This window comes from Mobula hypostoma, chromosome 1 (assembly GCF_963921235.1).
Source record: "Mobula hypostoma chromosome 1, sMobHyp1.1, whole genome shotgun sequence".
NCBI lineage: Eukaryota > Metazoa > Chordata > Chondrichthyes > Myliobatiformes > Myliobatidae > Mobula > Mobula hypostoma.
The window spans coordinates 103,118,072-103,145,853 of NC_086097.1; the positions used below are offsets into that span (position 1 = coordinate 103,118,072).

A 27,782-nucleotide genomic window follows, 5' to 3' on the forward strand; every position below is an offset into this window, starting at 1 on the left:
AAGTGATTTTTTTTTCAGGATATTGATGTCAGGAATTTTAATTTCTAACTAATTTTGCTCTGTACAATCATCTTTTTGACTTTTTGATTAAGGTAAGTGGATCAATAAATAAAGATGAATGGTCTAGTACCTAGACATTATAATTAAATTAATTAACTTTGATCCTATTATGTTAATCAACTGCAAAACTTTATTATTTTGAGAAGTTTTTTTTAGTGCATGCATAATGAAGCCTGCTCCACTTTGCCCTGTGGCTAACCTTGTGATGCCAGATGCAATTATGCGCCTGTTCCAATTCACCATGCCTCCATAGAACTGAATGTGCAAGGAAGATTAAAATATGGAACTGTTGCTCTCCAAACTGGAAGGCTTAGGTAGCTGTTTAACATTTGTCAGAGAAAGAATCAGCATGTTGCCAGCATAAGCCTCTGTATCCAGCACGTTATTCTCCATAACTTCCACCATCTCCAATGGGATCCTACCACTAAGCCTTCTGCACCCACGCCCCTACTTTCCACAGGGATTCTTCTCTGTGACTCCTTTGACTACTCGTCCCTCCCCACTAAGTTACCCCCTGCATGACAAGCATGACAAATGGTATACCTGCCCCTACACCCTCCCTCACCACCATTCACAGTCCTTCCAGGTGAAGCAACAATTCACCTGTAAATCTGTCAAATTTTTCTCCGGTAGTTCTGGTGTGGTCTCTATATTGGTGAGACCCATCACAGACCTTAACACTGTCTTGCCACAAAAGGCAGGACCTACCAGTGGCTACCTATTTCAATTCAGCTTCCCACTCCTATTTGAATGTGTCTGTCTGTGGCCACCTCTAATACCATGATGAGGCCAAATTCAGATTGGAAGAGCAACACCTCATATTCTATCTGTATAGCCACCATCCTGATGGCATGAACATTAATTTCTCCAACCTTCAGTACTTTCTCCCCCCTCACTCGTATTTTCCATTTCGCATTCTGATTGTCCTCTCACCCCTTCTCTTCTTACCTGACAATCACCTCCCTCTGGTTTCCTTCTCCCTCCCTTTCTCTCCTTCCTCTCATCACATGATCTCTCCTATTAGTTTCTTTCTTTGTAGCTTATTACCTCTTCCAGCTATACCCTCCCAGCTTCTTACTATTCCTTCTCCCCCATGCACACACATTCCCCTCTCACCTAGTCTCACCTGCCAGCTGCATTTCTTTCCTTCTCCCTACCTTTTTATTATTGCTTCTGCCACTTCCTTTCCAGTCCTGATGAAGGGTCTGAGTCTGAAATATCAAGTGTTGTTCCCCTCCTTAGTTGCTACCTGATCTGCTGAGTTCCTCTAGCATTTTGTTTGTGCTGCTTAATATTTCCAGCCTCTGCAGAATCTCTTGTGTTTAACATAATGCTAATCCTTTGATTGGCCAATGTATTGTGCTCCTTTATCAGATAGAATCATAAATCAGTTGATACAATAGGAAATGTTGCCTTTATTTATTTTGCTTAGAAAGCTTTAGTAAAGGTATGCCACTGTATTAGCATTTGACTCATTATAAATCTAGCTATGATTTTTAGTAGTCCAAATCTGTTGCAAAGTAGAATTGTTCTGTATTACTTCCTGTCTATTTTAGCATACTGGCATTATTTTAACTTTTATTGATTTTTTAAAAATTAAAAACACAGGAAATGGGCCGACATGATGATCTCTGGTCCTTATTTTACATGTTGGTGGAATTCGTTGTTGGGCAACTACCGTGGAGGAAGATAAAGGATAAGGTATTCTTGAAATAATAAGCTGAAACACAAATCTGAGATGCATTCTGGTGCTAGAAGATTTTTATTTCCTTTTTGTTAATTATGTATGCACATAATTAAGGAAAAATATGTATATGTTTGACAGAGCATTGTTGTGAATAATTACATGGGTTCTTTTGTACAGGGACTAAATCTTTACCACTGGGTTTATATGTCTGCTGTGTCTATCATTATTACATTATCTTTAATTAGGTATAATTAAATATTTATGAGGCTGATACTTGTATATACAAGCTGGTATTATGTAATTTTTGAGTAAATCTGAAAACTCAAGATAGAGAACATAATTTAACTGATTAACTCAGCACAGGTTGGTGACTAAACCTTACACTGCACCGTTTAACTGAAACAGTTGTTTTCTGTAGATATGAAGATGGGGCAGTTTGTATTCAAGTAGATGCAATATGTAGTGAAACTGAGAGGAAGGACAGGCAGATGATTGGGTCGGTGGTATGAGGTGAAGTGTAACATGGGACAAAATCAAAAAGGGTGATGAATACAGGACTGAAGTTGTTATATTCTGCAGTATACAGAATAAAGTAGATGATCTTTTAGTACAGTTAAAGATTAGCAGGTATGACATTGTGGGCATCACCGAATCGTAACGAAGAAGATCATAGACAAATCATATGCAGGTAGATTGAGAAAAATGGGTTGATGTTGAATCCCCAGAGAGAGAATTTGTAGAGGGCCTCTGAGTTGGCTTTCTAGAGCAGCTTGTGGTTGAGACCATGAGGGAAAGGTAATTCTGGATTGGGTGTTGTGTAAAGGAACCCTTTATGGAATGAAGTAGATGATCTTGTAGCACAGTTAGAAATTGGCAAATACAATATTGTGGGCATGCTGAGCTTGTCAATTTCATCAACTTTGCTTCCAACTTCCACCCTGCCCTTAAGTTCACTTGGTTCATTTGTGACACCTCACTTCCCTTTCTCAATATCTCTGTCTCCATCTCTGAAAACAAACTGTCGACTGACGTCTTTCTTAAACCTACTAATTCCTACGGTTATCTTGGCTATACTTCCCACTCTGTCTCCTGTTTTTTTTTTAAAAGAAAGCTATTCCCATTTCTCAGTTCTTCATCTTTGCCATATTTGTTCCCAATATGCAGTTTTCCTTTCCAGGACATCAGATATGTCCTTCTCCAAAGAGCGATGTTTCCCTTCCTCTACCATTGATGCTGCCTTCACTGGCTTCTCCATTTCCAAGACACATGCACTCACCCTATATTCTCGCTGCCTTAACAGTCACGAGAGTTCCCCTACCACTCTATGAGCCTCCACATCCAACACATCATTCTCTACAGCTTCCACCATCTCCAATGAGATCTTACCACCAAACACAACTTCCCCCACCCACATCTCCGCTTCCTGCAGAGTTCGTTTTCTCCATGATTCCCTTGTCCATTCATCCCTCCCCGCTAATCTCCCTCCTGGTACTTATCCCTGCAAGCAGCCAAAGTGCTGCATCTGACTACTCACCTTCTCCCTCATCTTCATTCAGGACCCCATACAGTCCTTCCAGGTGAGTTAACTCTTCACCTGTGAATCTGCTGGGGTTATCTATTGTGTCTGGCACTCTTGGTGAGGACTCCTCTACATTAGTGAACCTGTCATAAATTGGGGGATCACTTTGTTGAGCACCTCCACTCCAACCGCCAAAAGCAGAACTTCCCAGTGCCCGAACATTTTAATTCCGATTTCCCGTTCTGACACATCAGTCTAAAGCCTCCTCTTGTGCCACAATGAGGCCACTCTTAGAGTGGAGGAGCAACACCTTGTATTCCATCTGGATAGCCTCCAACGTGATGGCATGAATATCAATTTCTCTTTCCAGTAATAAGAAATTTTCCCTCCCCTTCCCTTCTTCTTTTCCCTACTCTGGCCTCTTTCTTCCTTGATCATCCCCTCCTGCTGGATCCCCTCCTCCTTCCCTTTCTCTTATATCCTCTCTTCTCTCCTATTAGATTCCTTCCTCTCCAACCCTTTACCTTTCCTACCCAGCTGGCTTCACCTATCACCTAGCTATACTCCTTCCCCAAACCCCCACCTTTTTATTCTGGTGTCTTCCCCCTTCCTGTCCAGTCCTGAAGAAGGATCTCAGCCTAAAACATTTCCATCGATGCTGCCTGGCCTGCTGAGTTCCTCCAGCATTTTGTGTGTGTTGCTTCGGAGGCAGTGATTATAATGTGATAGACTTCACCCTGCAGTTTGAGAGGGAGAAGCTAAAGTGAGAGATCTCAGTATTACAGTGGAGTAAAGGGAATTACATGAGAGAGGAGCTGGCCAACATTGATTGGAAGGGGATATTAGCAGTGATGACGGCAGAACAGCAATGAGGGCAATTTGGAAGGTGCAAGAGAGATGCATCTCAAAGATGAAGTATTCTAAAGGGAGGAAGAGCAACAGAGGCTTACAAGGGAAGTCAAAGACAGCATAAAAGCAAAAGAGAAGGCAAAAATACCAATAATATACAAGAGAATATCAAAAGTTTTTTTCCTAGATATCTAAAGAGTAAAAGAGGTGAGAGTAGATATCAGACTGCTGGATAATGACACTGGAAAGGTAGTGATGGGGGGCAACGAAATGATGGACAAACTTAAGTATTTTGCGTCAGTCTTCACTGTTGAAAACACGAGCAGTATGCCAGAAATTCAAGAGTGTCTGGGGGCAAAAAGTGAGTCAATTGCTAATGCTAAGGAGAAGGTGCTTAGGGAGCTGAAGGTCTGAAGGTAGCTAAGTCACTTGGACCAGAGGGACTACTCTCCAGGGTTCTGAATCAAGTCGCTGAAAAGACTGTGGAAGCATTAATGAAATGATCTTTTAAGATTCACTAGATTCTGCAAAGGCTCTGAAGGACAGGAAAATTAAAAACTCCGCTTCACTCTTTAGGAAGGGAGGGAGGCAGAAGGAAGGATATTATAGGCCAGTTAGTCTGACCTCAGTGGTTGGGTAGGTGATGGAGTAGACTGCAAAGAATGTCGTTTCAGGGTACTTGGAGGCACATGGTAAAATAGGCTGTATGGTTTCATGGTTTCCTTAAGGAGAAATCTTACCTAACAAACCTGTTGGAATTCTATGAGGAAATAAGACAGGATAGACAAAGGAGGCTCAGGGGATGTTGTTTACTTGGATTTCAGAAGGCCTTTGACAAGGTGCCACACAAGCTGCTAAACAAGATAAGAGTCCATGGTATGACAGGAAAGATATTGGCATAGATAGAAAGGCAGCTGACAGGAGACAAAAAGTGGGAATAAAGGGGGCCATTTCCGCTTGGCTAATGGTGATGAGTGAAGTTCTGCAGGGGTTACTGTTGGAACTGTTTCTTTTCAAGTTATGTATTAATGATTTGGATGACGAAATTGGTGGATTTGTGGCCGAGTTTGTGAATGATACAAAGATAGATGGGGTGGTAGTTAGTTTTGAGGAAGCAGGGAGCCTGCTGAACGACTTGGACAGGGAAAATGAGCTAAGAAGTGGCAGATGGAATAGAGTGTAGGGAAGTGTATAGTCATGTACTTTGGTAGAAGGAATAATAGTGTCGACTATTTTCTGGATGCAGTGCTGGCTCGAAGGGCTGAATGGCCTACTCCTGCACCTATTGTCTCTAAAGGATAACTCGCAGGTTGAGTTAATGGTATTACAGCATTCATTTCTAGAGGATTAGAACTCCTGCTGCTGCCTGTAAGGAGTTTGTACGTTCTCCCCGTGACCGCGTGGTTTTCCTCCTACAGTCCAAGGACGGACCAGTTGGTAGGTCAATTGGTCATTGTAAATTGTCCTGTGATTGGTCATTGTAAATGGTACTGTGATTAGGCTTGGTTAATTGGTCATTGTGATTAGGCTAGGGTTAAATTGGGGCATTGCTGGGCAGCAGTTTTGGGCCCCTGATCAAAGAAAAGTTGTGCTGACTTTGGAGAGGGTCTTGAGGAAGTTCACAAGGAGGACTCTGTGAATGAAAGGGTTAATGTTTGAGGAGTGTTTTCATGGCTCTGGGCCTGTACTCACTGGAGTTTGGAAGAATGAGGGGGATCTCATTGAAACTAATTGAATATTGAAAGGCCTAGATAGAGTGGATAGGGAGAGGATATTTCCTATCGTGGGTGAATCTTGAAACGGAGGACATAGCTTCGGGATAGAGGGATGTCCATTTAGAAAAAAGATGAGGATTTTCTTTAGCCAGAGGGTAATGAATTGCCACAGACGGCTGTGGAGGGCAAGACATTGAGTAAATTTAAAGCTGTGGTTGATAGGTCCTGATTAGTCAGTGTCTTAAGGTTACAGAGAGAAGAAAGAAGAGTGGAATTGAGAGAGATAATAAAAAGCCAAGCAGAGCAGATTTGATGGGCTGAATAGCCTAATTCCACTCCTATGTCTTAGGCAATAGGTGCAGGAGTAGGCCATTCAGCCTTTCGAGCCAGCACCGCCATTCACTGTGATCATGGCTGATCATCCACAATCAGTACCCTGTTCCTGTCTTCTCCCCATAACCTTTGATTCCGCTATCTTTAAGAGCTCTATCCATCTCTTTTTTGAAAGCATCCAGAGACTTGGCCTCCACTGCCTTCTGAGGCAGAGCATTCCACATATCCACCACTCTCTGGGAGAAAAAGTTTTTCCTCAACTCCGTTCTAAATGGCCTACCCCTTATTCTTAAACTGTGGCCTCTGGTTCTGGACTCATCCATCAGCGGGAACATGCTTCCTGCCTCCAGCGTGTTCAATCCCTTAATAATCTTATATGTTTCAATCAGATCCCCTCTCATCCTTCTAAATTCCAGAGTATACAAGCCCAGTCGCTCCAATCTTTCAACATATGACAGTCCCGCCATCCCGGGAATTAACCTTGTGAACCTCCACTGCACTCCCTCAATAGCAAGAATGTCCTTCCTCAAATTTGGAGACCAAAACTGCACACAATACTCCAGGTGTGGTCTCACCAGGACCCTGTGCAGCTGCAGAAGGACCTCTTTACTCCGATATTCATCTTGTAGTCTTGTATGTGTTTATATATTGCAAAGCCTGGAGCCCAGTCTCACTTTCAGCTTATTTTTATCAATCTATTCATCCTTTCATTAGGTATGTTCAGTGCCTTGAAAGGTATTCAGCACCCATAATTATTTTCACAATTTACTGTCTTTTTCTAAATTTCTTGAAGTAGGATTTTTTGAGCTAATCTACAAAACAATGTGCATCATGTCAAATCAAAAGAAAAATTCCAAAACCTGTCAAGAATTTTCTAAAAATTAAAAACCAAAATTGAGGCTGAAATAGTATTCATCCCTTTTGTAATTACTCTGCTAACTTTCCTCAGGTGCAATACTGTCAACTTACCAACTTATCCAATTTGTTGATGTAGAAAATTGGAGGATCACCTGATTTCAATGTGGCACCAACAGTCACTCTGAGCTGCAGAAGTCAGTGACTGCAACTGGAGACGAAGTTCATGGCTCCACTATCTCTTAAGGTCTTGTACAAAAAGGTTGTTTATGGAACAGTGGCAAGGAAGAAACTCTGGCTTTAAAAAAAAACATATCCTTGCCTGTAAAGACTTTGCAAAGCATCACTTAAAGATGTGGAAGAAGGTCTTGTGCTCAGATGAGATTAAAGTGGAACTTTTTGGCCTCAACACTAAGTGGTCCATGTGGCATAAATCTAATGCTGCACATCAGCCAGGTAACACCATCCTGACTGTAAAGATTGATGGAGGTAGCATCATGCTATAGGGATGATTTCAGCAGCAGGGACTTGAAATCTGGTCAAGATTGATGGGATTGATGAAAGTGAAATGCAAGTGGAATGCTAAATACAAAGAGATCCTGGCTAAAAACCTGCTATTTTCTGCCAAAAAGTTTAAACTGGGGAGGAAGCTAATCTTTCAGCAGGACAATGACTCGGAGCACACTGCCAGAGCAACCATGGAGTGGCTTCAAATGAAGATAATTGATACCCTTAGAGTCTTGACCTCAACCTGATTGAACATCTCTGGCATTGCTGTCCATCGGTGCTCCCCAACTAAGCTGGTGCAGCCTGAACAATTTCGCAAGGAGGAATGGGCAAATCTTGCTCCGTCACATTGTGCAAAACTAATAGAGACTAATCCAAAACAATTGCTGGCTGTAATAGCTGCAAGAGGTGTTTCAACTAAGTACTGAGCAAAGGGGATGAATATTTTTGAACTGCTGATATTTTAGTTTTTGAATTTTTAGTTTTTCATGCTTTACACTTTTCGTGTCTTTCAGCTCTACTGTAAAAAAAAATCATGTAATTCACAAATCAAAATTCTCGGTTAAATTGATCAAAACCCCCAGTTGGAATATTCACTTATGTAAACAAAGGGTTTGGGGTGGAATACCTTTGCACTCCATATCCTTGCTATACTGATAGTCTCCTCTGCACTTAACTCCGTTGTCCTTTTAATTGTATGGCAATCAGATCCAGAACAGTAAACTAGGCATAGTCTAACCAAAGAAAGTTCAAAACAGGTTTGCTTCAGGTTAATGACCTTGCTAGCTGGTAGTGTAATTTGTAGTAATTCGTGGATATGGTGGATTCCAAAGTCCTGTTATCATCTACCCCACCCAAACTTCCACCTTCTGACCAAATTGTATCATCCCACATTGGTGCTGAATTTTATCAGTTATTTGCCATTCTGCAGGTTTATGAGCATAGGCCATTACAGCACGGTGCAGGCTCTTCAGCCCATGATGTTGTGCCAGCATTTTAACTACTCTTAAGATCAATTTAATCCTTCCCTTCTACATCACCTTCCGTTTTTCTATCATCCATGTGCCTAGCTTAGAGTTTCTTAAATGCTCCAAATGTTTCCGCTTCTATCATCACCCCTGCCCTACCGGAGCCCAAACACCCTTGATCATTGCTACTAAAAATGTTCAAGTTCTTGGGTTAATTGGCTACTGCTGTTGGTTTCTAGTGTAAATGAATGTTGAATTTGAAGAGAGTTGATGGGACTCTGCAGAGAATAAAATGAGACTAGTGTGTGGATCTTGGTTTTGATAATTGGATTGTGTATGGTCTAAATGTTTCTATTCTGTTTTGTTTATAGGAACAAGTAGGCCTAATAAAAGAAAAATATGATCACCGCCTTATGTTGAAGCATCTCCCACAAGAATTTGCTTCATTTCTGGAGCATGTCCTCTGTTTAGATTATTTCACAAAACCAGATTATCAGGTAAATATGCAGTGTAATATCCAGAATCTCAAATCTGGTTTAATATACTGACAGATGTCATGAAAGTTGTTGTTTTGTGACAGCAGTACGGTTTAATACATACTATAAATTTCTAAGTTCCATAAGATAAAAAAAAGGTGCAAAAATGGAATCACAAGATGATGTTTATGGGTTCATGGACCATTAAGAAGTCAGTTGACAGAGTGGAAAAGGCTGTTCCTAAAAGATCTTCAGGTTCTTGTACCTCTTCCCTGATGGTGGTAGTGAAGGCAAGTCCCAGATAGTGAGGGTCCTTAATGATGGATTAGATTAGATGGTGCCGTCTTTTTGAGGCACCTTCTATTGAAGATGACCTTGATGTTGTGGGAGTATTTTGCTCATAATGGAGCTGGATAAATCTACACCCCTCTGCAGCCTCTTTTGATCCTGCACATTGGATACTCCACCAACCAGTCAGATGGTTCTCCATGGTACCTCTGTAGAAATTTATTAGAATCTTTAGTGAAATACCAAATCTCCTCAAACCTCTGATTAAGTATAGTCATGGGCATGCCTTCTTTATGATTGCATCCTCTGAGATATTGATGCCCATGATCTTGAAGCTGCTCGCCCTTCCCACCACCAGCCCCTCAATGTGGACTGGTGTGTGTTCTCCAGTTCTCCCAAAAGTCATCAATTCCTTAATCTTGCTGACATTAAATACAAAGATGCCTGAGGAGCTTGTCAGGTCCACAAAAGATTTGGATGCAGATTGGATCTTGCAAAAAAAATCACCCATTTAATGCACTTTTAAAATAAAATGCAAGAGTGGTTTGGCTTCTAGTATTTGTTTTCACCATGCAGTGATTATCCTTGCCTTTACCTGAGCCGAGCTGAAATTCTGAACTGAACAATATTAATAGAGTTGTCACTTTGCTCTTAAAGAACACCTTCACAATTTAGTTACCACAATGCACACTGGCTAAGGATATGATGCACTTCTTACCATAGAAACCATAGAAACTACAGCACAGAAACAGGCCTTTTGGCCCTTCTTGGCCGTGCCGAACCATTTTCTGCCTTGTCCCACTGACCTGCACACGGACCATATCCCTCCATACACCTCCCATCCATGTATCCAATTTATTCTTAAATGTTAAAAAAGAACCAGCATTTACCACCTCATCTGGCAGCTCATTCCATACTCCCACCACTCTCTGTGTGAAGAAGCCCCCCCATAATGTTCCCTTTAAACTTTCCCCCCCTCACCCTTAACCCATGTCCTCTGGTTTTTTTCTCCCCTTGCCTCAGTGGAAATAATATCATAATTTTATATACTTCTATCAAATCTCCCCTCATTCTTCTACACTCCAGGGAATAAAGTCCTAACCTATTCAACCTTTCTCTGTAACTGAGTTTCTGAAGTCCCGGCAACATCCTTGTAAACCTTCTCTGCACTCTTTCAACCTTATTTATATCCTTCCTGTAATCTGGTGACCAAAATTGAACACAATACTCCAGATTCGGCCTCACCAATGCCTTATACAACCTCATCATAATATTCCAGCTCTTATACTCAATACTTTGATTAATAAAGGCCAACTTTCCCAAAGCTCTCTTTATGACCCTATCTACCTGTGACGCCACTTTTAGGGAATTTTGTATTTGTATTCCCAGATCCCTCTGTTCTACTGCACTCCTCAGTGCCTTACCATTAACCCTGTATGTTCCACCTTGGTTTGTCCTTCCAACGTGCAATACCTCACACTTGTCTGTATTAAACTCCATCTGCCATTTTTCAGCCCATTTTTCCAGCTGGTCCAAGTCCCTCTGCAGGCTCTGAAAACCCTCCTCACTGTCTACTACACCTCCAGTCTTTGTATCATCAGCAAATTTGCTGATCCAATTTAGCACATTATCATCCAGATCATTGATATAGATGACAAATAACAATGGACCCAGCACTGATCCCTGTGGCACCCCACTAGTCACAGGCCTCCACTCAGAGAAGCAATTCTCTACTACCACTCTTTGGCTTCTTCCATTGAGCCAATGTCTAATCCAATTTATCACCTCTCCATGTATACCTAGCGACTGAATTTTCCTAACTAACCTCCCATGCGGGACCTTGTCAAAGGCCTTACTGAAGTCCATGTAGACAATATCCACTGCCTTCCCTTCATCCACTTTCCTGGTAACCTCCTCGAAAAACTCCCAATAGATTGGTCAAACATGACCTACCACGCACAAAGCCATGTTGACTCTCCCTAATAAGTCTCTGTGTATCCAAATGCTTGTAGATTCTGTCTCTTAGTACTCCTTCCAATAACTTACCTACTACCGACGTTAAATTTACCGGCCTATAATTTCCCAGATTACTTTTCGATCCTTTTTTAAACAACGGAACAACATGAGCCACTCTCCAATCCTCCGGCACCTCACCCATAGACAGCGACATTTTAAATATTTCTGCCAGGGCCCCCGCAATTTCAACGCTAGTCTCCTTCAAGGTCTGAGGGAACACCCTGTCAAGTCCCGGGGATTTATCCACTTTAATTTTCCTCAAGACAGCAAGCACCTCCTCCTTTTCAATCTGTACAGTTTCCATGATCTCATTACTTGATTCTCTTAATTCCATAGACTTCATGCCAGTTTCCTTAGTAAATACAGATGCAAAAAACCTATTTAAGATCTCCCCCATTTCCTTTGGTTCCGCACATAGCAGACCACTCTGATCTTCAAGAGGACCAATTTTATCCCTTACAATCCTTTTGCTCTTAATATACCTATAAAAGCTCTTTGGATTATCCTTCACTTTGACTGCCAAGGCAACCTTATGTCTTCTTTTAGCCTTCCTGATTACTTTCTTAAGTATTTTCTTGCACTTCTTGTACTCCTCAAGCACCTGATTTACTCCCTGTTTCCTATACAATTCATACAACTCCCTCTTCTTCTTTATCAGAGTTGCAATATCCCTTGAGAACCAAGGTTCCTTATTCCTATTTACTTTGCCTTTAATCCTGACAGGAACATACAAACTCTGCACTCTCAAAATTTCTCCTTTGAAGGCTTCCCACCTACCAACCACATCTTTGCCAGAGAACAACCTGTCCCAATCCACGCTTTTTAGATCCTTTCTCATTTCTTCAAATTTGGCCGCCTTCCAGTTCAGAACCTCAGCCCTAGGACCAGATCTATCCTTGTCCATGATCAAATTGAAACTAATGGTGTTATGATCACTGGAACCAAAGTGCTCCCCTACACAGACTTCTGTCACTTGTCCTAACTCGTTTCCTAACAGGAGATCCAATATTGCATCCCCTCTAGTTGGTCCCTCTATATATTGATTTAGAAAACTTTCCTGAACACATTTTACAAACTGTAAACCATCTAGACCCCTAACAGTATGGGAGTCCCAATCAATATATGGAAAATTAAAATCCCCTACCACCACAACTTTATGTTTTCTGCAGTTGCCTGCTATCTCTCTGCAGATTTGCTCTTCCAATTCTTGTTGACTATTGGGTGGTCTATAATACAATCCCACTAATGTGGCCATACCTTTCCTGTTTCTCAGCTCCACCCATAAGGACTCAGTAGACAAGCCCTCTAATCTGTCCTGCCTGAGCACTGCTGTAATATTTTCCCTAACATGCAATGCTACTCCCCCACCTTCCATTCCTCTGCCTCGATCACATCTGAAACATCGGAACCCTGGAATATTAAGCTGCCAGTTCTGCCCCTCCTGTAGCCAAGTTTCACTAATTGCTATAATGTCATAACTCCACGTGTCAATCCACGCCCTCAACTCATCCACCTTCCCCGCAATCCTCCTAGCATTGAAATATATACACCTCAGAAGATTTTTACCACCACTCACAACCTTTCTATTAGCGGATTTGCTTGAACTTTTAACATCATTTATTTCTTGCTCAGCTGTTGTAGCTTGTATATTTCGTTCTGTTATAGCAGACTGCACCACACTTGATATAGCATGTGCCTCACATTCACCTCTTGCTGGCATGGCTACTTTGGTTATTCCTCAAGCCAGAGCAGGTTGCAAATGGCCACTGATGTAGAAAACTAGACCCATGGATTACCCCCATGGCTGCCTGATTTAATTCTGGAACACATTCTCTGTTTAGTTTAATTCCCATAACTGGATGTCTAAAGTGATTGGAAGTCTGTAAAAACAATTAGGAAAAATTTTAAAATAATTAAAAACCTAACATTAATACTGAATTGTATAAATTCATTTCAAATTGTAATTTATATATTTAAATATCTGTAGTATTTTAAAAAAATACAGCATTCACTTGTTAAAGACTGGTGACTCCTTGCGAATGTTAGTGAAGCCATATTTAAATATTGTGCTCACTTTTGGTCACCCTGTGATTTGGAAGATGCCAGTAATTTGGAAAGAGTGCAGAGGATATGTTGCTGGGACTTGAGGGACTGAGTTAGAAACATAGAAAATAGGTGCAGGAGTAGGCCATTCGGCCCTTCGAGCCTGCACCGCCATTTATTATGATCGTGGCTGATCATCCAACTCAGAACCTCGCCCCAGCCTTCCCTCCATACCCCCTGATCCCCATAGCCACAAGGGCCATATCTAACTCCCTCTTAAATATAGCCAATGAACTGACCTCAACTGTTTCCTGTGGCAGAGAATTCCACACATTCACCACTCTCTGTGTGAAGAAGTTTTTCCTAATCTCGGTCCTAAAAGGCTTCCCCTTTATCGTCAAGCTGTGACCCCTTGTTCTGGACTTCCCCAACATCGGGAACAATCTTCCTGCATCTAGCCTGTCCAATCCCTTTAGGATTTTATACGTTTCAATCAGATCCCCCCTCAATCTTCTAAATTCCAATGAGTACAAGCCCAGTTCATCCAGTCTTTCTTCATATGAAAGTCCTGCCATCCCAGGAATCAATCTGGTGAACCTTCTTTGTACTCCCTCTATGGCAAGGATGTCTTTCCTCAGATTAGGGGACCAAAACTGCACACAATACTCCAGGTGTGGTCTCACCAAGGCCTTGTACAACTGCAGTAGTACCTCCCTGCTCCTGTACTCGAATCCTCTCGCTATAAATGCCAGCATACCATTCGCCTTTTTCACCGCCTGCTGTACCTGCATGCCCACTTTCAATGACTGGTGTATAATGACACCCAGGTCTCGTTGCACCTTCCCTTTTCCTAATCGGCCACCATTCAGATAATAATCTGTTTTCCTATTTTTGCCACCAAAGTGGATACCTTCATATTTATCCACATTAAATTGCATCTGCCATGAATTTGCCCACTCACCCAACCTATCCAAGTCACTCTGCATCCTCTTAGCATCCTCCTCACTGCTAACACTGCCACCCAGCTTCGTATCATCCGCAAACTTGGAGATGCTGCATTTAATTCCCTCATCCAAGTCATTAATATATATTGTAAACAACTGGGGTCCCAGCACTGAGCCTTGCGGTACCCCACTAGTCACCGCCTGCCATTCTGAAAAGCTCCCGTTTATTCCCACTCTTTGCTTCCTGTCTGCTAACCAATTCTCCATCCACATCAATACCTTACCCCCAATACCGTGTGCTTTAAGTTTGCACACTAATCTCCTGTGTGGGACCTTGTCAAAAGCCTTTTGAAAATCCAAATATACCACATCCACTGGTTCTCCCCTATCCACTCTACTAGTTACATCCTCAAAAAATTCTATGAGATTCGTCAGACATGATTTTCCTTTCACAAATCCATGCTGACTTTGTCCGATGATTTCACCGCTTTCCAAATGTGCTGTTATCACATCTTTGATAACTGACTCCAGCAGTTTCCCCACCACCGACGTTAGGCTAACCGGTCTATAATTCCCCGGTTTCTCTCTCCCTCCTTTTTTAAAAAGTGGGGTTACATTAGCCACCCTCCAATCCTCAGGAACTAGCCCAGAATCTAACGAGTTTTGAAAAATTATCACTAATGCATCCACTATTTCTTGGGCTACTTCCTTAAGCACTCTAGGATGCAGACCATCTGGCCCTGGGGATTTATCTGCCTTCAATCCCTTCAATTTACCTAACACCACTTCCCTACTAACAAGTATTTCGCTCAGTTCCTCCATCTCACTGGACCCTCTGTCCCCTACTATTTCTGGAAGATTATTTATGTCCTCCTTAGTGAAGACAGAACCAAAGTAATTATTCAATTGGTCTGCCATGTCCTTGGAGAGAGTTATGGAGAGAAGTTGAGCAGCTTGGCACTTTATTCATTGGGATCCTTATGTAGAGTCTCAGCCCGAAACATTGACTTTTCCATTGATGCTGTCTGGCCTGCTGAATTCCTCCAGCATTTTGTGTCTGTTGCTTTGGATTTCCAGCATTTGCAGATTTTCTCGTGTTTGTTATTTATTTACTTTTGTGTGTGTGTGTGTGTGTGTGTGTGTGTGTAGATATAGAGATAGTATTCTCTGTGACTATTCCAGAGTAACTGTCCTGTTATTGCATTGTTACATTTTTCATTATCCTGACTTGGTTTTTCTTTGTTCTGTAGTTGTTGATGACTGTGTTTGACAACAGCATAAAAGCACATGGGGTTGTTGACAGTGATCTTTTTGACTGGGAGAAAGCTGGGATGGATGGATCTTTTACTATGATAAGCACCTCTACTACTCCTCAGCTACATACACGGCAGACTCCTGCTGCTCTTGGGTAAGTACAATATTGTTAGTATATTTTTCCTACACTGATCGAGAGTTTGAATGTGTGAGGAGAATGTTTAACATTGGCTTACCAGTCATATAGTGCATCATAATTCAGACAATGTTCTTTCAAGAAGCACAATCATACAGATCAGGATAAGTCAACTTTGTGTTGAGCCATATACTCCATAAGAAATACATTAAATGATTTACTGTAATCTTGTCGAAGTTATGCATTCTCTTGTATTTTGCGTTTTGGCAAGAGAGATTGTTATTACAACTCGCTTTGAATTTCATGTTTTGTTTTGAGTTAATGAAGAATAATGCTATAATTCCTTATTAAACAATTGGTTGGTTTAAGGAATAGATTGGTTTGAGTGTAATATACTAGGGAATTCTAACTAAAATGCAGTTGATGTACCCTAATGGACTTAATTAAAGGAGGTCAATTATGGATGATATTTAATTTCTTTGTAAATTATTTTACTGTTGTGCCTTTGACTAATGCTTTAAATGTGATGAACTGAGAGCTTGGATACATACATGGAATTATGTTGTAGTGGCCATTACAGAGACTTGGCTGGCACCAGGGCAGGAATGGATTCTCAATATTCCTGGATTTCAGTGCTTTAAAAAGGATAGAGAGGGGGGAAAAGGGGAGGAGGGGTGACATTACTGGTCAGGGATACTATTATAGCTACAGAAAGGGTGGGTAATGTAGCAGGATCCTCTTTTGAGTCAGTATGGGTGGAAGTCAGGAACAGGAAGGGAGCAGTTACTCTATTGAGAGTATTCTGCAGGCCCCCTGGTAGCAGCAGAGATACCGAGGAGCAGATTGGGAGGCAGATTTTGGAAAGGTGTAGAAATAACAGGGTTGTTATCATGGGTAACTTTAACTTCCCTAATATTGATTGGCACCTGATTAGTTCCAAGGGTTTGGACGGGGCAGAGTTTGTTATGTGTGTCCAGGATGGATTCCTGTCACAGTATGTTGACAGGCCGACTCGGGGGAATGCCATACTAGATCTAGTATTAGGTAACAAATCGGGTCAGGTCACAGATCTCTCATTGGGTGAGCATCTGGGGGACAGTGATCACTGCTCCCTGGCCTTCGACATTATCGTGGAAAAGGATAGAATCAGAGAGGACAGGAACATTTTTAATTGGGGAAGGGCAAATTATGAGGCTATAAGGCTAGAACTTGCGGGTGTGAATTGGGATGATGTTCTTGCAGGGAAATGTACTATGGACATGTGGTCAATGTTTAGAGATCTCTTGCAGGATGTTAGGGATAAATTTGTCCCGGTGAGGAAGATAAAGAATGGTAGGGTGAAGGAACCATGGGTGACAAGTGAGGTGGAAAATCTAGTCAGGTGGAAGAAGGCAGCATACATGAAGTTTAGGAAGCAAGGATCAGATGGGTCTATTGAGGAATATAGGGAAGCAAGAAAGGAACTTAAGGGGCTGAGAAGAGCAAGAAAGGGGCATGAGAAGTCTTTGGCGAGTAGGGTAAAGGAAAACTCCAAGGCATTCTTCTTCAATTATGTGAAGAACAAAAGGATGACTTGGAGTGAAGCTAGGACTGATTAGAGATAAATGTGGGAAGATGTGCCTGGAGGCTGTGGAAGTGAACGAGATCCTCAATCCTCAATACTTCTCTTTGGTATTCACCAGTGAGTGGGAATTTGATGACGGTGAGGACAATACGAATGAGGTTGATGTGCTGGAGCATGTTGATATTAAGGGAGAGGAGGTGTTGGAGTTGTTAAAATACATTAGGACAGATAAGTCCCCGGGCCCTGACAGTATATTCCCCAGGCTGCTCCACGAGGCGAGGGAAGAGATTACTGAGCCTCTGGCTAGGATCTTTATGTCCTCGTTGTCTATGGGAATGGTACCGGAGGATTGGAGGGAGGCGAATGTTGTTCCCTTGTTCAAAAAGGTAGTAGGGATGGTCCAGGTAATTATAGACCAGTGAGCCTTACGTCTGTGGTGGAAAAGATTCTTAGATTCTGTGGGCATTTAGAGAATCATGGTCTGATCAGGGACGGTCAGCATGGCTTTGTGAAGGGCAGATCGTGTCTAACCTGATAGAATTCTTTGAGGAGATGACCAGGCATATAGATGAGGGTAGTGCAGTGGATGTGATCTACATGGATTTTAGTAAGGCATTTGACAAGGTTCCACATGGTAGGCTTATTCAGAAAGTCAGAAGGCATGGGATCCAAGGAAGTTTGGCCAGGTGGATTCAGAATTGGCTTGCCTGCAGAAGGCAGAGGGTGGTGGTGGAGAGAGTACATTCAGATTGGAGGATTGTGACTAGTGGTGTCCCACAAGGATCTGTTCTGGGACCTCTACTTTTCGTGATTTTTGTTGACGACCTGGATGTGGGGGTAGAAGGGTGGGTTGGCAAGTTTGCAGACGACACAAAGGTTGGTGGTGTTGTAGATAGTGAAGAGGATTGTCGAAGATTGCAGAGAGACATTGATAGGATGCAGAAGTGGGCTGAGAAATGGCAGATGGAGTTCAACCCGGAGAAGTGTGAGGTGGTACACTTTGGAAGGACAAATTCCAAGGCAGAGTACAAAGTAAATGCAGGATACTTGGTAGTGTGGAGGAGCAGAGGGATCTGGGGGAACATGTCTGCCGATCCCTGAAAGCTGCCTCAGAGGTAGATAGGGTAGTTAAAAAAGCTTATGCGGTGTTAGCTTTCATAAGTCGAAGGATAAAGTTTAAGAGTCGCGAGGTAATGATGCAGCTCTATAAAACTCTGGTTAGGCCACACTTGGAGTACTGTATCCATTTCTGCTCGCCTCACTATAGGAAGGATGTGGAAGCATTGGAAAGGGTACAGAGAAGATTTGCCAGGATGCTACCAGGTTTAGAGAGTATGGATTATGATCAGAGTTTAAGGGAGCTAGGGCCATACTCTTTGGAGAGGAGGAGGATGAGAGGAGACATGATGGAGGTGTACAAGTGTAACGTTCAGTTATATTGGCTCGTATATGTCTAGGGGAAATCCCACCCAGCACCTGCCTCAACGCTTCCCACGGGATCGGTTGCCGCTCGAATCAATCCCAAACATCAAACATCAGCCAGCACACGCAGTACGTTTTACCAAGCACACTTTATAGATATTACTAATTCTATGATATTAATATAAATTCGATACAGAAAAGGAAGTAATGAAAAAAAAGGCGCCAACACTTATCAAAGTCCAAGTTCTTTGCGCGCAACCGTTGGAGCTCATTCGATTCCGGACGACCACCCAGATCCTGTCGACTCATGGCTCGGGACCACCCGAAGTGATGGACCAGAGCCTTTCCGCACGTCCGACGTCCTCCTCTTCTCTGCTCTGACTCCCCGCCAAAAACCCTATCCGCCATCATATGATACAGCATTATATCCGAAAACAAAATGATACATGACCACCCATTGGCTAGTAGCACCCTGCTATCTATAATAACCCAAGCAACTGTCTAGCCAGAGACTTCCTCAGCATTCCCAAGTATAACATAACAAAGAAGCCATTTTAAATTTAACAAAAAAGAAAGACCCCGTATACTCTCCCGCCACCAATAAAAGTCATGCCCTCATGACGTTAACAGGGTTCACCAGTGCTCCTTGTGAAACACAAAACCCAACCCAGGTGCATAAAGCAGTGACATAACTTTCCAGGGCAGTAGAGATCACACCCTGTTCTCCCGGCACTGTATAAGTCAATCTCTCCTGGGGATGCCAACTCCTCCGAGGCCTCTGTACTTCCTCTGCTGACTCTCCCTGTTCAGACACCCCAGGTGACCCCCCAGACTTAACTGTCAGACCTTCACCCTCACCAGGACCCCTCAGCACCTGTGAGCCCTCTGGCTCGGGTTCTGCCTCCACCCTCTCCTCCCCCAATCCCGGCTGTAATACAGGCGGCTCTGCAACACCCTCCCTGGGTTCCCCTAACTCAGTGAGGGAAGGGCCAGGAGCCTCTTCTCCCGGCACCGGGGAATCAGCGAACGGAAACGGGTACCACACGTCTGAATCATCGTCTTCCGATGATGTATCCCTTTTCGGGGTGGGGACTGGCCCCATCTCTTTCGCAGCGGGCTCTTCCCTCGCCCCGCGCCCTCGCAGAGTCCTCACACTAGGCGTAAACTCCCATTCGAGCTCTCGGTCTACCTGCACCTCTCAACCCAGAGGCAACAGGTGGTTCTGATGGAGTACCTTGACAGACCCCTGCCCGCCCTCGGGTCTCACCTGGTAAACAGGGAGATTCAGCATCTGACTCTCCACCACATAGGGGGTGGCCGCCCAACGATCCGCCAACTTGTGCTTACCAGGTAGTCCTAAATTCTGGATAAGGACCCGGTCTCCCAGCAATAGCTGGACGAACTTTACTTTCTGATCATATCTCTTCTTATTCCGCTGATTCTGCTTGGTGGCTGCCGCCTCAGCCAACTCATATGCCCTTTTCAACTCTCTCCTCATATCAGACATATACTTCAGACATGGCTTCGAAGGTATTTCACCTACGTTTTGGGACTGAAGCAGATCAATGGGCAACCTCGCTTCCCATCCGAACATCAGATAATAGGGCGAGTACCCGGTAGCATCATTGCGCGTGCAATTGTAACAGTGAACCAAATGGGCGATGTGCCAACTCCACTTACTCTTCTGCCCGATCTCCAAAGTGCCGAGGATGTCCAGCAGGGTCCGGTTAAACCTCTCTGGCTGAGGATCACCCTGCGGGTGATAGGGGGTGGTCCTGGATTTCTCAACCCCAAGCATACCCAGTAATTCATGGAGAAGCCTGCTCTCGAAATCCCGTCCCTGATCACTATGGATCCGCCGGGGAAGGCCATAATGAACAAAGTACTTCTCCCATAACACCTTCGCCACTGTAGTCGCTTTCTGGTCCTTAGTAGGAAAAGCCTGCGCATATCTAGTGTAGTGATCCGTGATGACCAAGACATTGGCGATGTTGCTGGTGTCTGGCTCAATAGACAGGAAATCCATACACACCAGGTCCAGGGGTCCCGCACTCTGCAAGTGGGAGAACGGGGCCGCCTGCGCAGGCAAGGTCTTCCTCCTGATGCAACAACTACAGGTCTTACAGTATTCTTCCACCTCCTTCCTCATCCGGGGCCAGTAAAACTGGTCCTTGACTAATCCACAGGTCTTCTCTACCTCTAAGTGCCCGGAATCATCATGTAGAGCCTGGAGCACAGTCTTCCGATACTTCTCAGGCATGACCAGCTGCCAGCGCCGGGGGTGGTCCGGGGGCGACGTGACCTGGTACAGGACGTGGTTCTTCAGCTTCAACCGGGGCCACTCCTTCAGTAGTAGGGGAACGGAGGCATGTTTCGCCTTCTCCACCTGCCCCATATCACCCCGGCTAACTGCGTACCAGATAGTGCCAATGCTTGGGTCATCATGCTGAGCCGCCCCCACTTCCTGGGGACTCAACTCTGGCAGCTGCCTGTTCCGCAGAGCAGTCAAATTACAGTAAACAGTGGGTAGTGTATCATCATCAGCCCCCAATTGATCTACTGCCCGATCCATTCCCATCGGGGCTCCTACTTCCCCGTCGCTCCCAACTTGACACATGGCCTTTACTCCCGGGGCAGGGATACTTTTCCACTCCTCAGCTGTGCCTGACTCATCGTGCGCCCGACGAGATAGAGCATCTGCATCGATGTTCCGACTCCCTGGCCGGTACTTCAGGCTGAACTCATAGGCAGACAAGGCCGCTAACCACCAGTGCCCAGTAGGGTCCAGCTTTGCTGAGGTCAGGATATAAGTGAGGGGGTTGTTGTCAGTTTTCACCTCAAACTGGGCCCCGTATAGATAGTCACTCAACTTGTCCACCACCGCCCATTTCAACGCCAAGAACTCCAGCTTGTGAGTGGGATAGTTTCCCTCAGATGGCGACAAACTCCGGCTGACAAATGCCACCGGCCTCAATCCGTTGCCCTGTTCCTGGTACAGGACAGCGCCCAGACCCTCGTGACTGGCATCAGTGTGTAGAACATACGGCTTCTGGGGATCAGCAAAAGCCAATACTGGGGCCTGAGTCAGCGCCCTTTTTAGAGATTGGAACGCATCCTCACATTGAGCATCCCACCTCGATCCAAAAGGCTCCCCTGGGTTCAAGTATCCTTCTACCTCCGGCCCTCGGTCTCCCTTCCTCTTCCTCCCCACAGGTGGATAACCACAGAACAGCTGGTTCAATGGGTGACTCATTTTCGCATATCCTTTCACGAATCGCCAATTACCTGGGCTGCACTAGGAGGTTGTTGTGTCTTTAGCAGTTTTGGTGTAAAGCCCTAAGCCTTTTTATGGCATACCTTGAAAGTTATCTTTGTCATCAAAATTTTGGGCAGCTATTAAGATGTGTAACTAGATAGCATGATTTTGACTTTTATTTCATTGTTGTATCCATGAAACACCTTTTGGAGCTTTTAAATGCTCAAAAATGTGACCTATTGTAGAAACACACACCTGGGTGCTGGAGGAACTCAGCAGGCCAGGCAGCATCTATGGAAAAGGGTACAGTCGATGTTTTGGGCCGAGACCCTTCACCTTTCGGCCCAAAATTTGGACTCTACTGTTTCCCATAGATGCTGCCTGCTGAGTTCCTCCAGCATTTTGTGTGTGTTACTTGGACTTCCAGCATCTGCAGAAATTCTGTTGTTTGTGATTGAATTATCTATTTAGAGCTTACAACTGATAAGTAATAAGGACAAAAGATAACAAGCGAAAGGTTAAACAGCATAGGTTGGTAATAGAAAGATAGGAAAATTAGCATTTAGAACCGGGGTTACAGAGCCAGAGACAATAAAAAGTTTTTAAACATTAAAGAGTTTTTTTACTTTTCTATTACAGAGAGAAAGCAACAGAGAAACAGAAACTGATACAGAGTATATGGTATCTACACAGACCTCACTGTGGACTAGGGGCTAGTTGAGCTTGCTTTAATACTCAGTTAGAAAAGCTGACATGTAATTTAAGAAAAAGGATCACATTGGAGCCCTGTTGAATTATGTTCTGGTGGGAATACCTAATTTGATATGAGATGTTACAGAACAGCTGGTGTAACATGCACACAAAGTACACAAATAAAATATTTGCCATTAACAAATTTAATAAGGTTTATCTTATTTCATTTGCCAAGTAGAACAAAAAATATACTGCATTACACAGAATATGACCATTTAATACTCTGAGACAAATTGTTACCTATCCACCAATGTAAGAAACAATCATTTCAAAAGATCTTATTTAAAAAAATATTCTATACTGGCATTCTAAGTTGAACTATTGTATCTCCTGTATTTCCATATCCTTTTGAAGATATATTGCAGCTCATTCCTGTCTTTGAATGTTCTAAACAATTCCTCTGCATACCTTCATTAATAAATACCATGAAAAGCAATAAGCACCAAGTTAAAGCAACCAGCTAAAAACCAGCAAATGTACTACTTTTAAACTAATTGCTAATCATAGGGGAGATTTCGTTTTTTTGCAGGATGAATTGTTGCACATTGGGAAGTTAAGGGGGATGGGGAGTGGAGTTAACTGTTGTCAAGGTACTGCCACAGATCACGAAGATGATACAGAGCATTTAAAATGCTTCATGGGGAAAATGTACACAGTAAAGATGAGAAGATTAAGAGTGGCCAACAACTTGGTCCAAAACCTTAAGTTCTGAGTTGGTGGCAAGGTGGATATGAATGAAGGGAATTCTTGTTTGTTGAACCTTTGTCTGGTAGCTCAGTCACCAATGATTCTGTGATAAATTTGAACACCAAGTGCTTCCCATGAAATGTAGGGGATACCAAAATGAAGGTCAACAAAGAAAATGGTGAAGATACAAAATTTTAAATCTGAGGTGACTGAGTTAGAGAACCCTCATAACTTGTTGAGGATGGGTGATAGAGTGGTAGGATTTGGAAATGTAGGAAGACAGATTTGAATAAGATGCCAAGTTAAGGATGCAAATCCAGTCTGAAGAGTATTACAATAATTTGATTTTAATTTTATTTCAGAGGATTCAAAGTACATTTATTATCAAGGTATATACGTAGTATACAACCCTGAGATTCCTCTTCTCTGCAGATAGCCACGAAACAAAGAAAACAACATATCTCGTTCAGAGAAAACATTAACCTTCCCCCCCCCCACACACACGCAAAAAAAACAAATTGTGGAAATGGCAACAAGAACATCAACCCCACCCACCCACGTGCAAGAAAAAAACAAATAGTGCAAACAGCAAAAAGAACATCACAACCCCCCACGCAAAAGGCAACAAGAAAGAATGAGCCAAAACACAATATTAAAAAACTACTAAGTCCATTTTTCAATGAATGAGTGAGAGTGAGTGTGGCTTTCTCTAGCAGCAGTGATGGTGATGAACACTCGCTCGCCTTCTGCATTCGCCTTGATGTTTCAATCTTCCTCAATGCTTCAATCAGTAAGATCGGTAAGAGGTGGGTCGATCCTGGGCTTGCACCCTGTCTCTCAGCTTTTTGACCTGAAGGCTATTAACCTCCCAGAACCTTCTTGGAGACAGCAAAGCACCAGATAGCTCAGTGGGCCCAAAAACATGCCATCAAACTGTAGATCACAGGATCACTGGCTTTAGAACCATATTTTAAAAAAATGTGAAAGTAACTGTTTCGTGGACCACCTGCAGGGTGTCGCCTGTGGTAGCATTGTTCGCTGGCACCATCTTCTTCCGGAATTGAAAAAGTATACATTGTATAATGGTTTAACAATTTATCACAAATCAGAATGTACTATTTAGATTGCCTATTTTGAATGTGCATGATGTCACAAGGTCATATGGTCAAGTGGCATCTCAGGCTCCAATCAATAGTGAAATATTTTGTCCTGTTCACCACTGCTGATCAAAGAGAAGACTTTAAAGTAAGTGTACCTCACCAGTGAGCGGAATGGCAAAAGTGCCTGATGCATAGAGTGGACTTAGCGGCCGGTGCCACGGCCTACTGCGGCTACTCGGGGAAGTGGGCATTGGAAAAGGATACAGAACCACTGGTACTTTAGTGACTGTTGAAGCACGTCCCTGCAGGCCTGCGCTCCTGAAGATTCTACTTACTAACATCTGATAGTGAGAAAATAAGATGGATTATTGTGTCTGCATCTGAACCAACAGGAGATGAGGGACTGTTGCACACTCGTCCTGACGGAAACGTGGCTCCAGGACAGCACTCCATACTTGGCCATCAAGCTATGAGGCCTAATCTGCTTTCAGGTGGACAGAAATGATGTGAATTCTGGTAAGACCAGCGGAGGCGGTCTGTGTGCCTATGTCAGTAAGAACTTGTGCGTGAATGCCTCGGTGCCAGTGCTGCGGAAGCTCTGTGGTGCCATCTGTGACCTCGAAGCCTCTCACTCCAATGGTTTCTTCAATTGTATCAACTTAAAAACAGTCCTGCCAAAGGTCTACCAGCATGTCAACTTTGCAACCATAGGAGAGAACCTCCTAGACCTGGTCTATACTAACATTCGTGGAGCCTACAAGGCCGCCTCTGCCGTCACCTTGGGTACTCAGACCATGCATCCATTTTGCTAATCCCTGCATACAGACCACTGGTTAAACAAGTCAAACCAGTTTACAGGGAGATCAGGACCTGGCCAGAAGTTGCCACCTACTGTGTGAACAGCTACAGGACTGGACTGGAGCATATTCAGGAAGGCAGCTGCCTACGATCATCATGTCAACATTGATAAATAGGCGGGATTGGGACTGGCCACATAGGAAATGCACTGAAGAAAAAGGATCATAGAGTTGTATGTGGTGACATGTATGTACTCCGATAATAACTTTTACTTTGAACTTTGAACCATGATTAAGCACTACACTGCCAGGGCAAATGAGAAACCATGGCTTAATGCAGAGGTTCGTGCACTGCTCAGGGATCGGGTTAATACTTTCAGATTAGGGATAGGACGTCTCTAACGTCAGTAAGAGCCGTGCTCTCATGCTATCAGGAAGGCAAAGTGAGAGTACGCACAAAAAAACTCACTGACACCATCTGCAAGACACATACAGAAAGATATACAAACCACCTAGTGCATCAATGACAGTGACAGTGACACCTCCCTTCCTGATCATATAAAATCCCTCCTTCCAGCTACATTGGACCCTTTCCAGTTCACCTACCGCCCATGATCTCTTTGACTTCCTGCCACCAGGAAAGAGGTACAGGATCAGGTTGAGAACTGCCAAACTAGTCCGAACTGGGTAACAGCTGCTTCCCTCAGGCTGTGAGACTTCCCTCACAATGTTTTCTCTCTGTGGTTGAAGAAGGTTGTGGTGAAAAAGGCAAATGCAATGTTAGCATTCATTTGGAGAGGAACAGCTTCTTCCCTCTGGCTGTGAAACCTGCCACCACCGAAGGTCTCACCGGTAGGACATCGCGCTGTTTACTGTTTACCTGTGCTACGCGCCACATGCACTTTGAATTCGATTTTATTAATTTATTTGTGGCAGTATTTTGTGCTGTGTATGATGTGTGTTTTGTGGTTGCACTGTGGTCTGGAGGAATGTTGTTTCATTTGGTTGTATATACTGTATATACAGACAGATGACAATGAACTTGATTTCATTTGATTTAGCATATTACATTTTTGATAGTCTAACTCTGTATCAGTGTCATACGTGTAATGACAGCTTAACTCTGTATTTCCAAAGAATTAGGTTAATTATGTTGTAAAATGAAGATGGGTAGAGGGACAGGTAGTTTTGAGGGAATGAAGCAGCACTAGAAGGACTTAGACAGATGAGGAGAATGGGCAACAAAATGGCAGATGGAATACAGGGTTGGGAAGTGTATGGTCATGCACTTTGATAGAAGAAATAAAAGGGTTGACTATTTTCTAAATGGAGAGAAAATATTAAAAACTGAGGTGCAAAGGAACTTGGGAGAACCTCCCTAAAGGTTAATTTGGAGGTTGTGTGTGTGGTGAGGAAAGCAAATGCAATGTTAGTATTCATTTCATGAGGACTAGAATATAAATGTAAGGATGTTATGTTGAAAATTTATGAAGCACTGGTAAGACTTCACTTGGAATATTGTGAGCAGTTTTGGGCCCCTTATCTTAGAAAGGATGTGCTGAAACTAGAGAGGGTTCAAAGGAGGTTCACAAAAAATGATTCCAAGATTGAATGGGTTGTTATATGAAGAGTATTTGATGGCTTTGGGCCTGTATTCACTGGAATTCAGAAGAATGAGGGGTGACCTCTTTGAAACCTATTCAATAGTGAAGGGCCTTGATAGGGTGGATGTGGAGAGGATGTTTCCTATGGTGGGAGAGTCTAAGACCAGAGGACACAGCCTCAGAATAGAGGGGTGTCCTTTTAAAGCAGAGATGAGGAATTTCTTTAGCCAAAGAGTAGTGCATAATCTGCTCAGCTTCTTCTCATAACCTTTTCTATATTGTTCCCCAGTAACTCTCCTAAAACTGGGGAAGTGTTAGCAAATAACCCTTGACTCATAACCGGTGGAACTATTTAAACCCATCTAATGGAAAATGGTTTTAAATACAAGTAACTTTGTTTACTTCAGAACAAAGTCTTAACAATTTTAGTCCTTTGAATAACAAATTTGCCTGCCAGGGTATCACTTTCTCTTCCAGGTCATGTGTAACCAATCTCTCAGATCTCCTCTAATGGTCCAAAAATCTGCATCCCTGCCCCACACCAGTTTTTCAGCCATGCGTTCATTTGCCATGGCCTCCTCTTCTTACCCTTGTTAGTACATGGCACTGGAAGTAATCTGGGGATTACTACCTTTTAGGTCCTGCTTTTTAATTTCTTCCCATTTCTGATATTTACTCTGCAAATCTCATCCCTTTTCTCTACCTGTGTCATTTATGCCAGCATGCACAACAATTTGCTACTCCCCTCACCCTTAAGAAATATGGTTAACTGGCAAGACCCTTAATCTCTTGGTGTGTGTGACATGCATAGTTGTCAAATAATAAGGAAATGTTAACTGACCAATATTAATCACCACACATGATTGAAAGAATGTAGCATTAGGCAGGATGTATTTTTGGAAAGCAAACTGCTTAATATAAGAACTTGACATGTACTGTAGGTGCTATA

General features: G+C 43.2%; 1 protein-coding gene across 4 annotated transcripts in view; it reads left to right on the forward strand.

Moving 5' to 3' along the window:
• Positions 1 to 27,782, forward strand: part of LOC134349599 (tau-tubulin kinase 2-like) — a 350,526-nt gene that overhangs the window by 187,701 nt on the left and 135,043 nt on the right. For 3 of the 4 annotated variants that reach the window (XM_063054164.1, XM_063054174.1, XM_063054168.1), the window contains exons 8-10: positions 1,669 to 1,761; positions 8,865 to 8,990; positions 15,511 to 15,668. In XM_063054164.1, the coding sequence (XP_062910234.1) occupies positions 1,669 to 1,761; positions 8,865 to 8,990; positions 15,511 to 15,668 (377 nt within the window). Of the gene's footprint in view, positions 1 to 1,668; positions 1,762 to 7,234; positions 7,475 to 8,864; positions 8,991 to 15,510; positions 15,669 to 27,782 lie in introns of those variants that run through there. The other variant, XM_063054181.1, reaches the window with a different exon arrangement.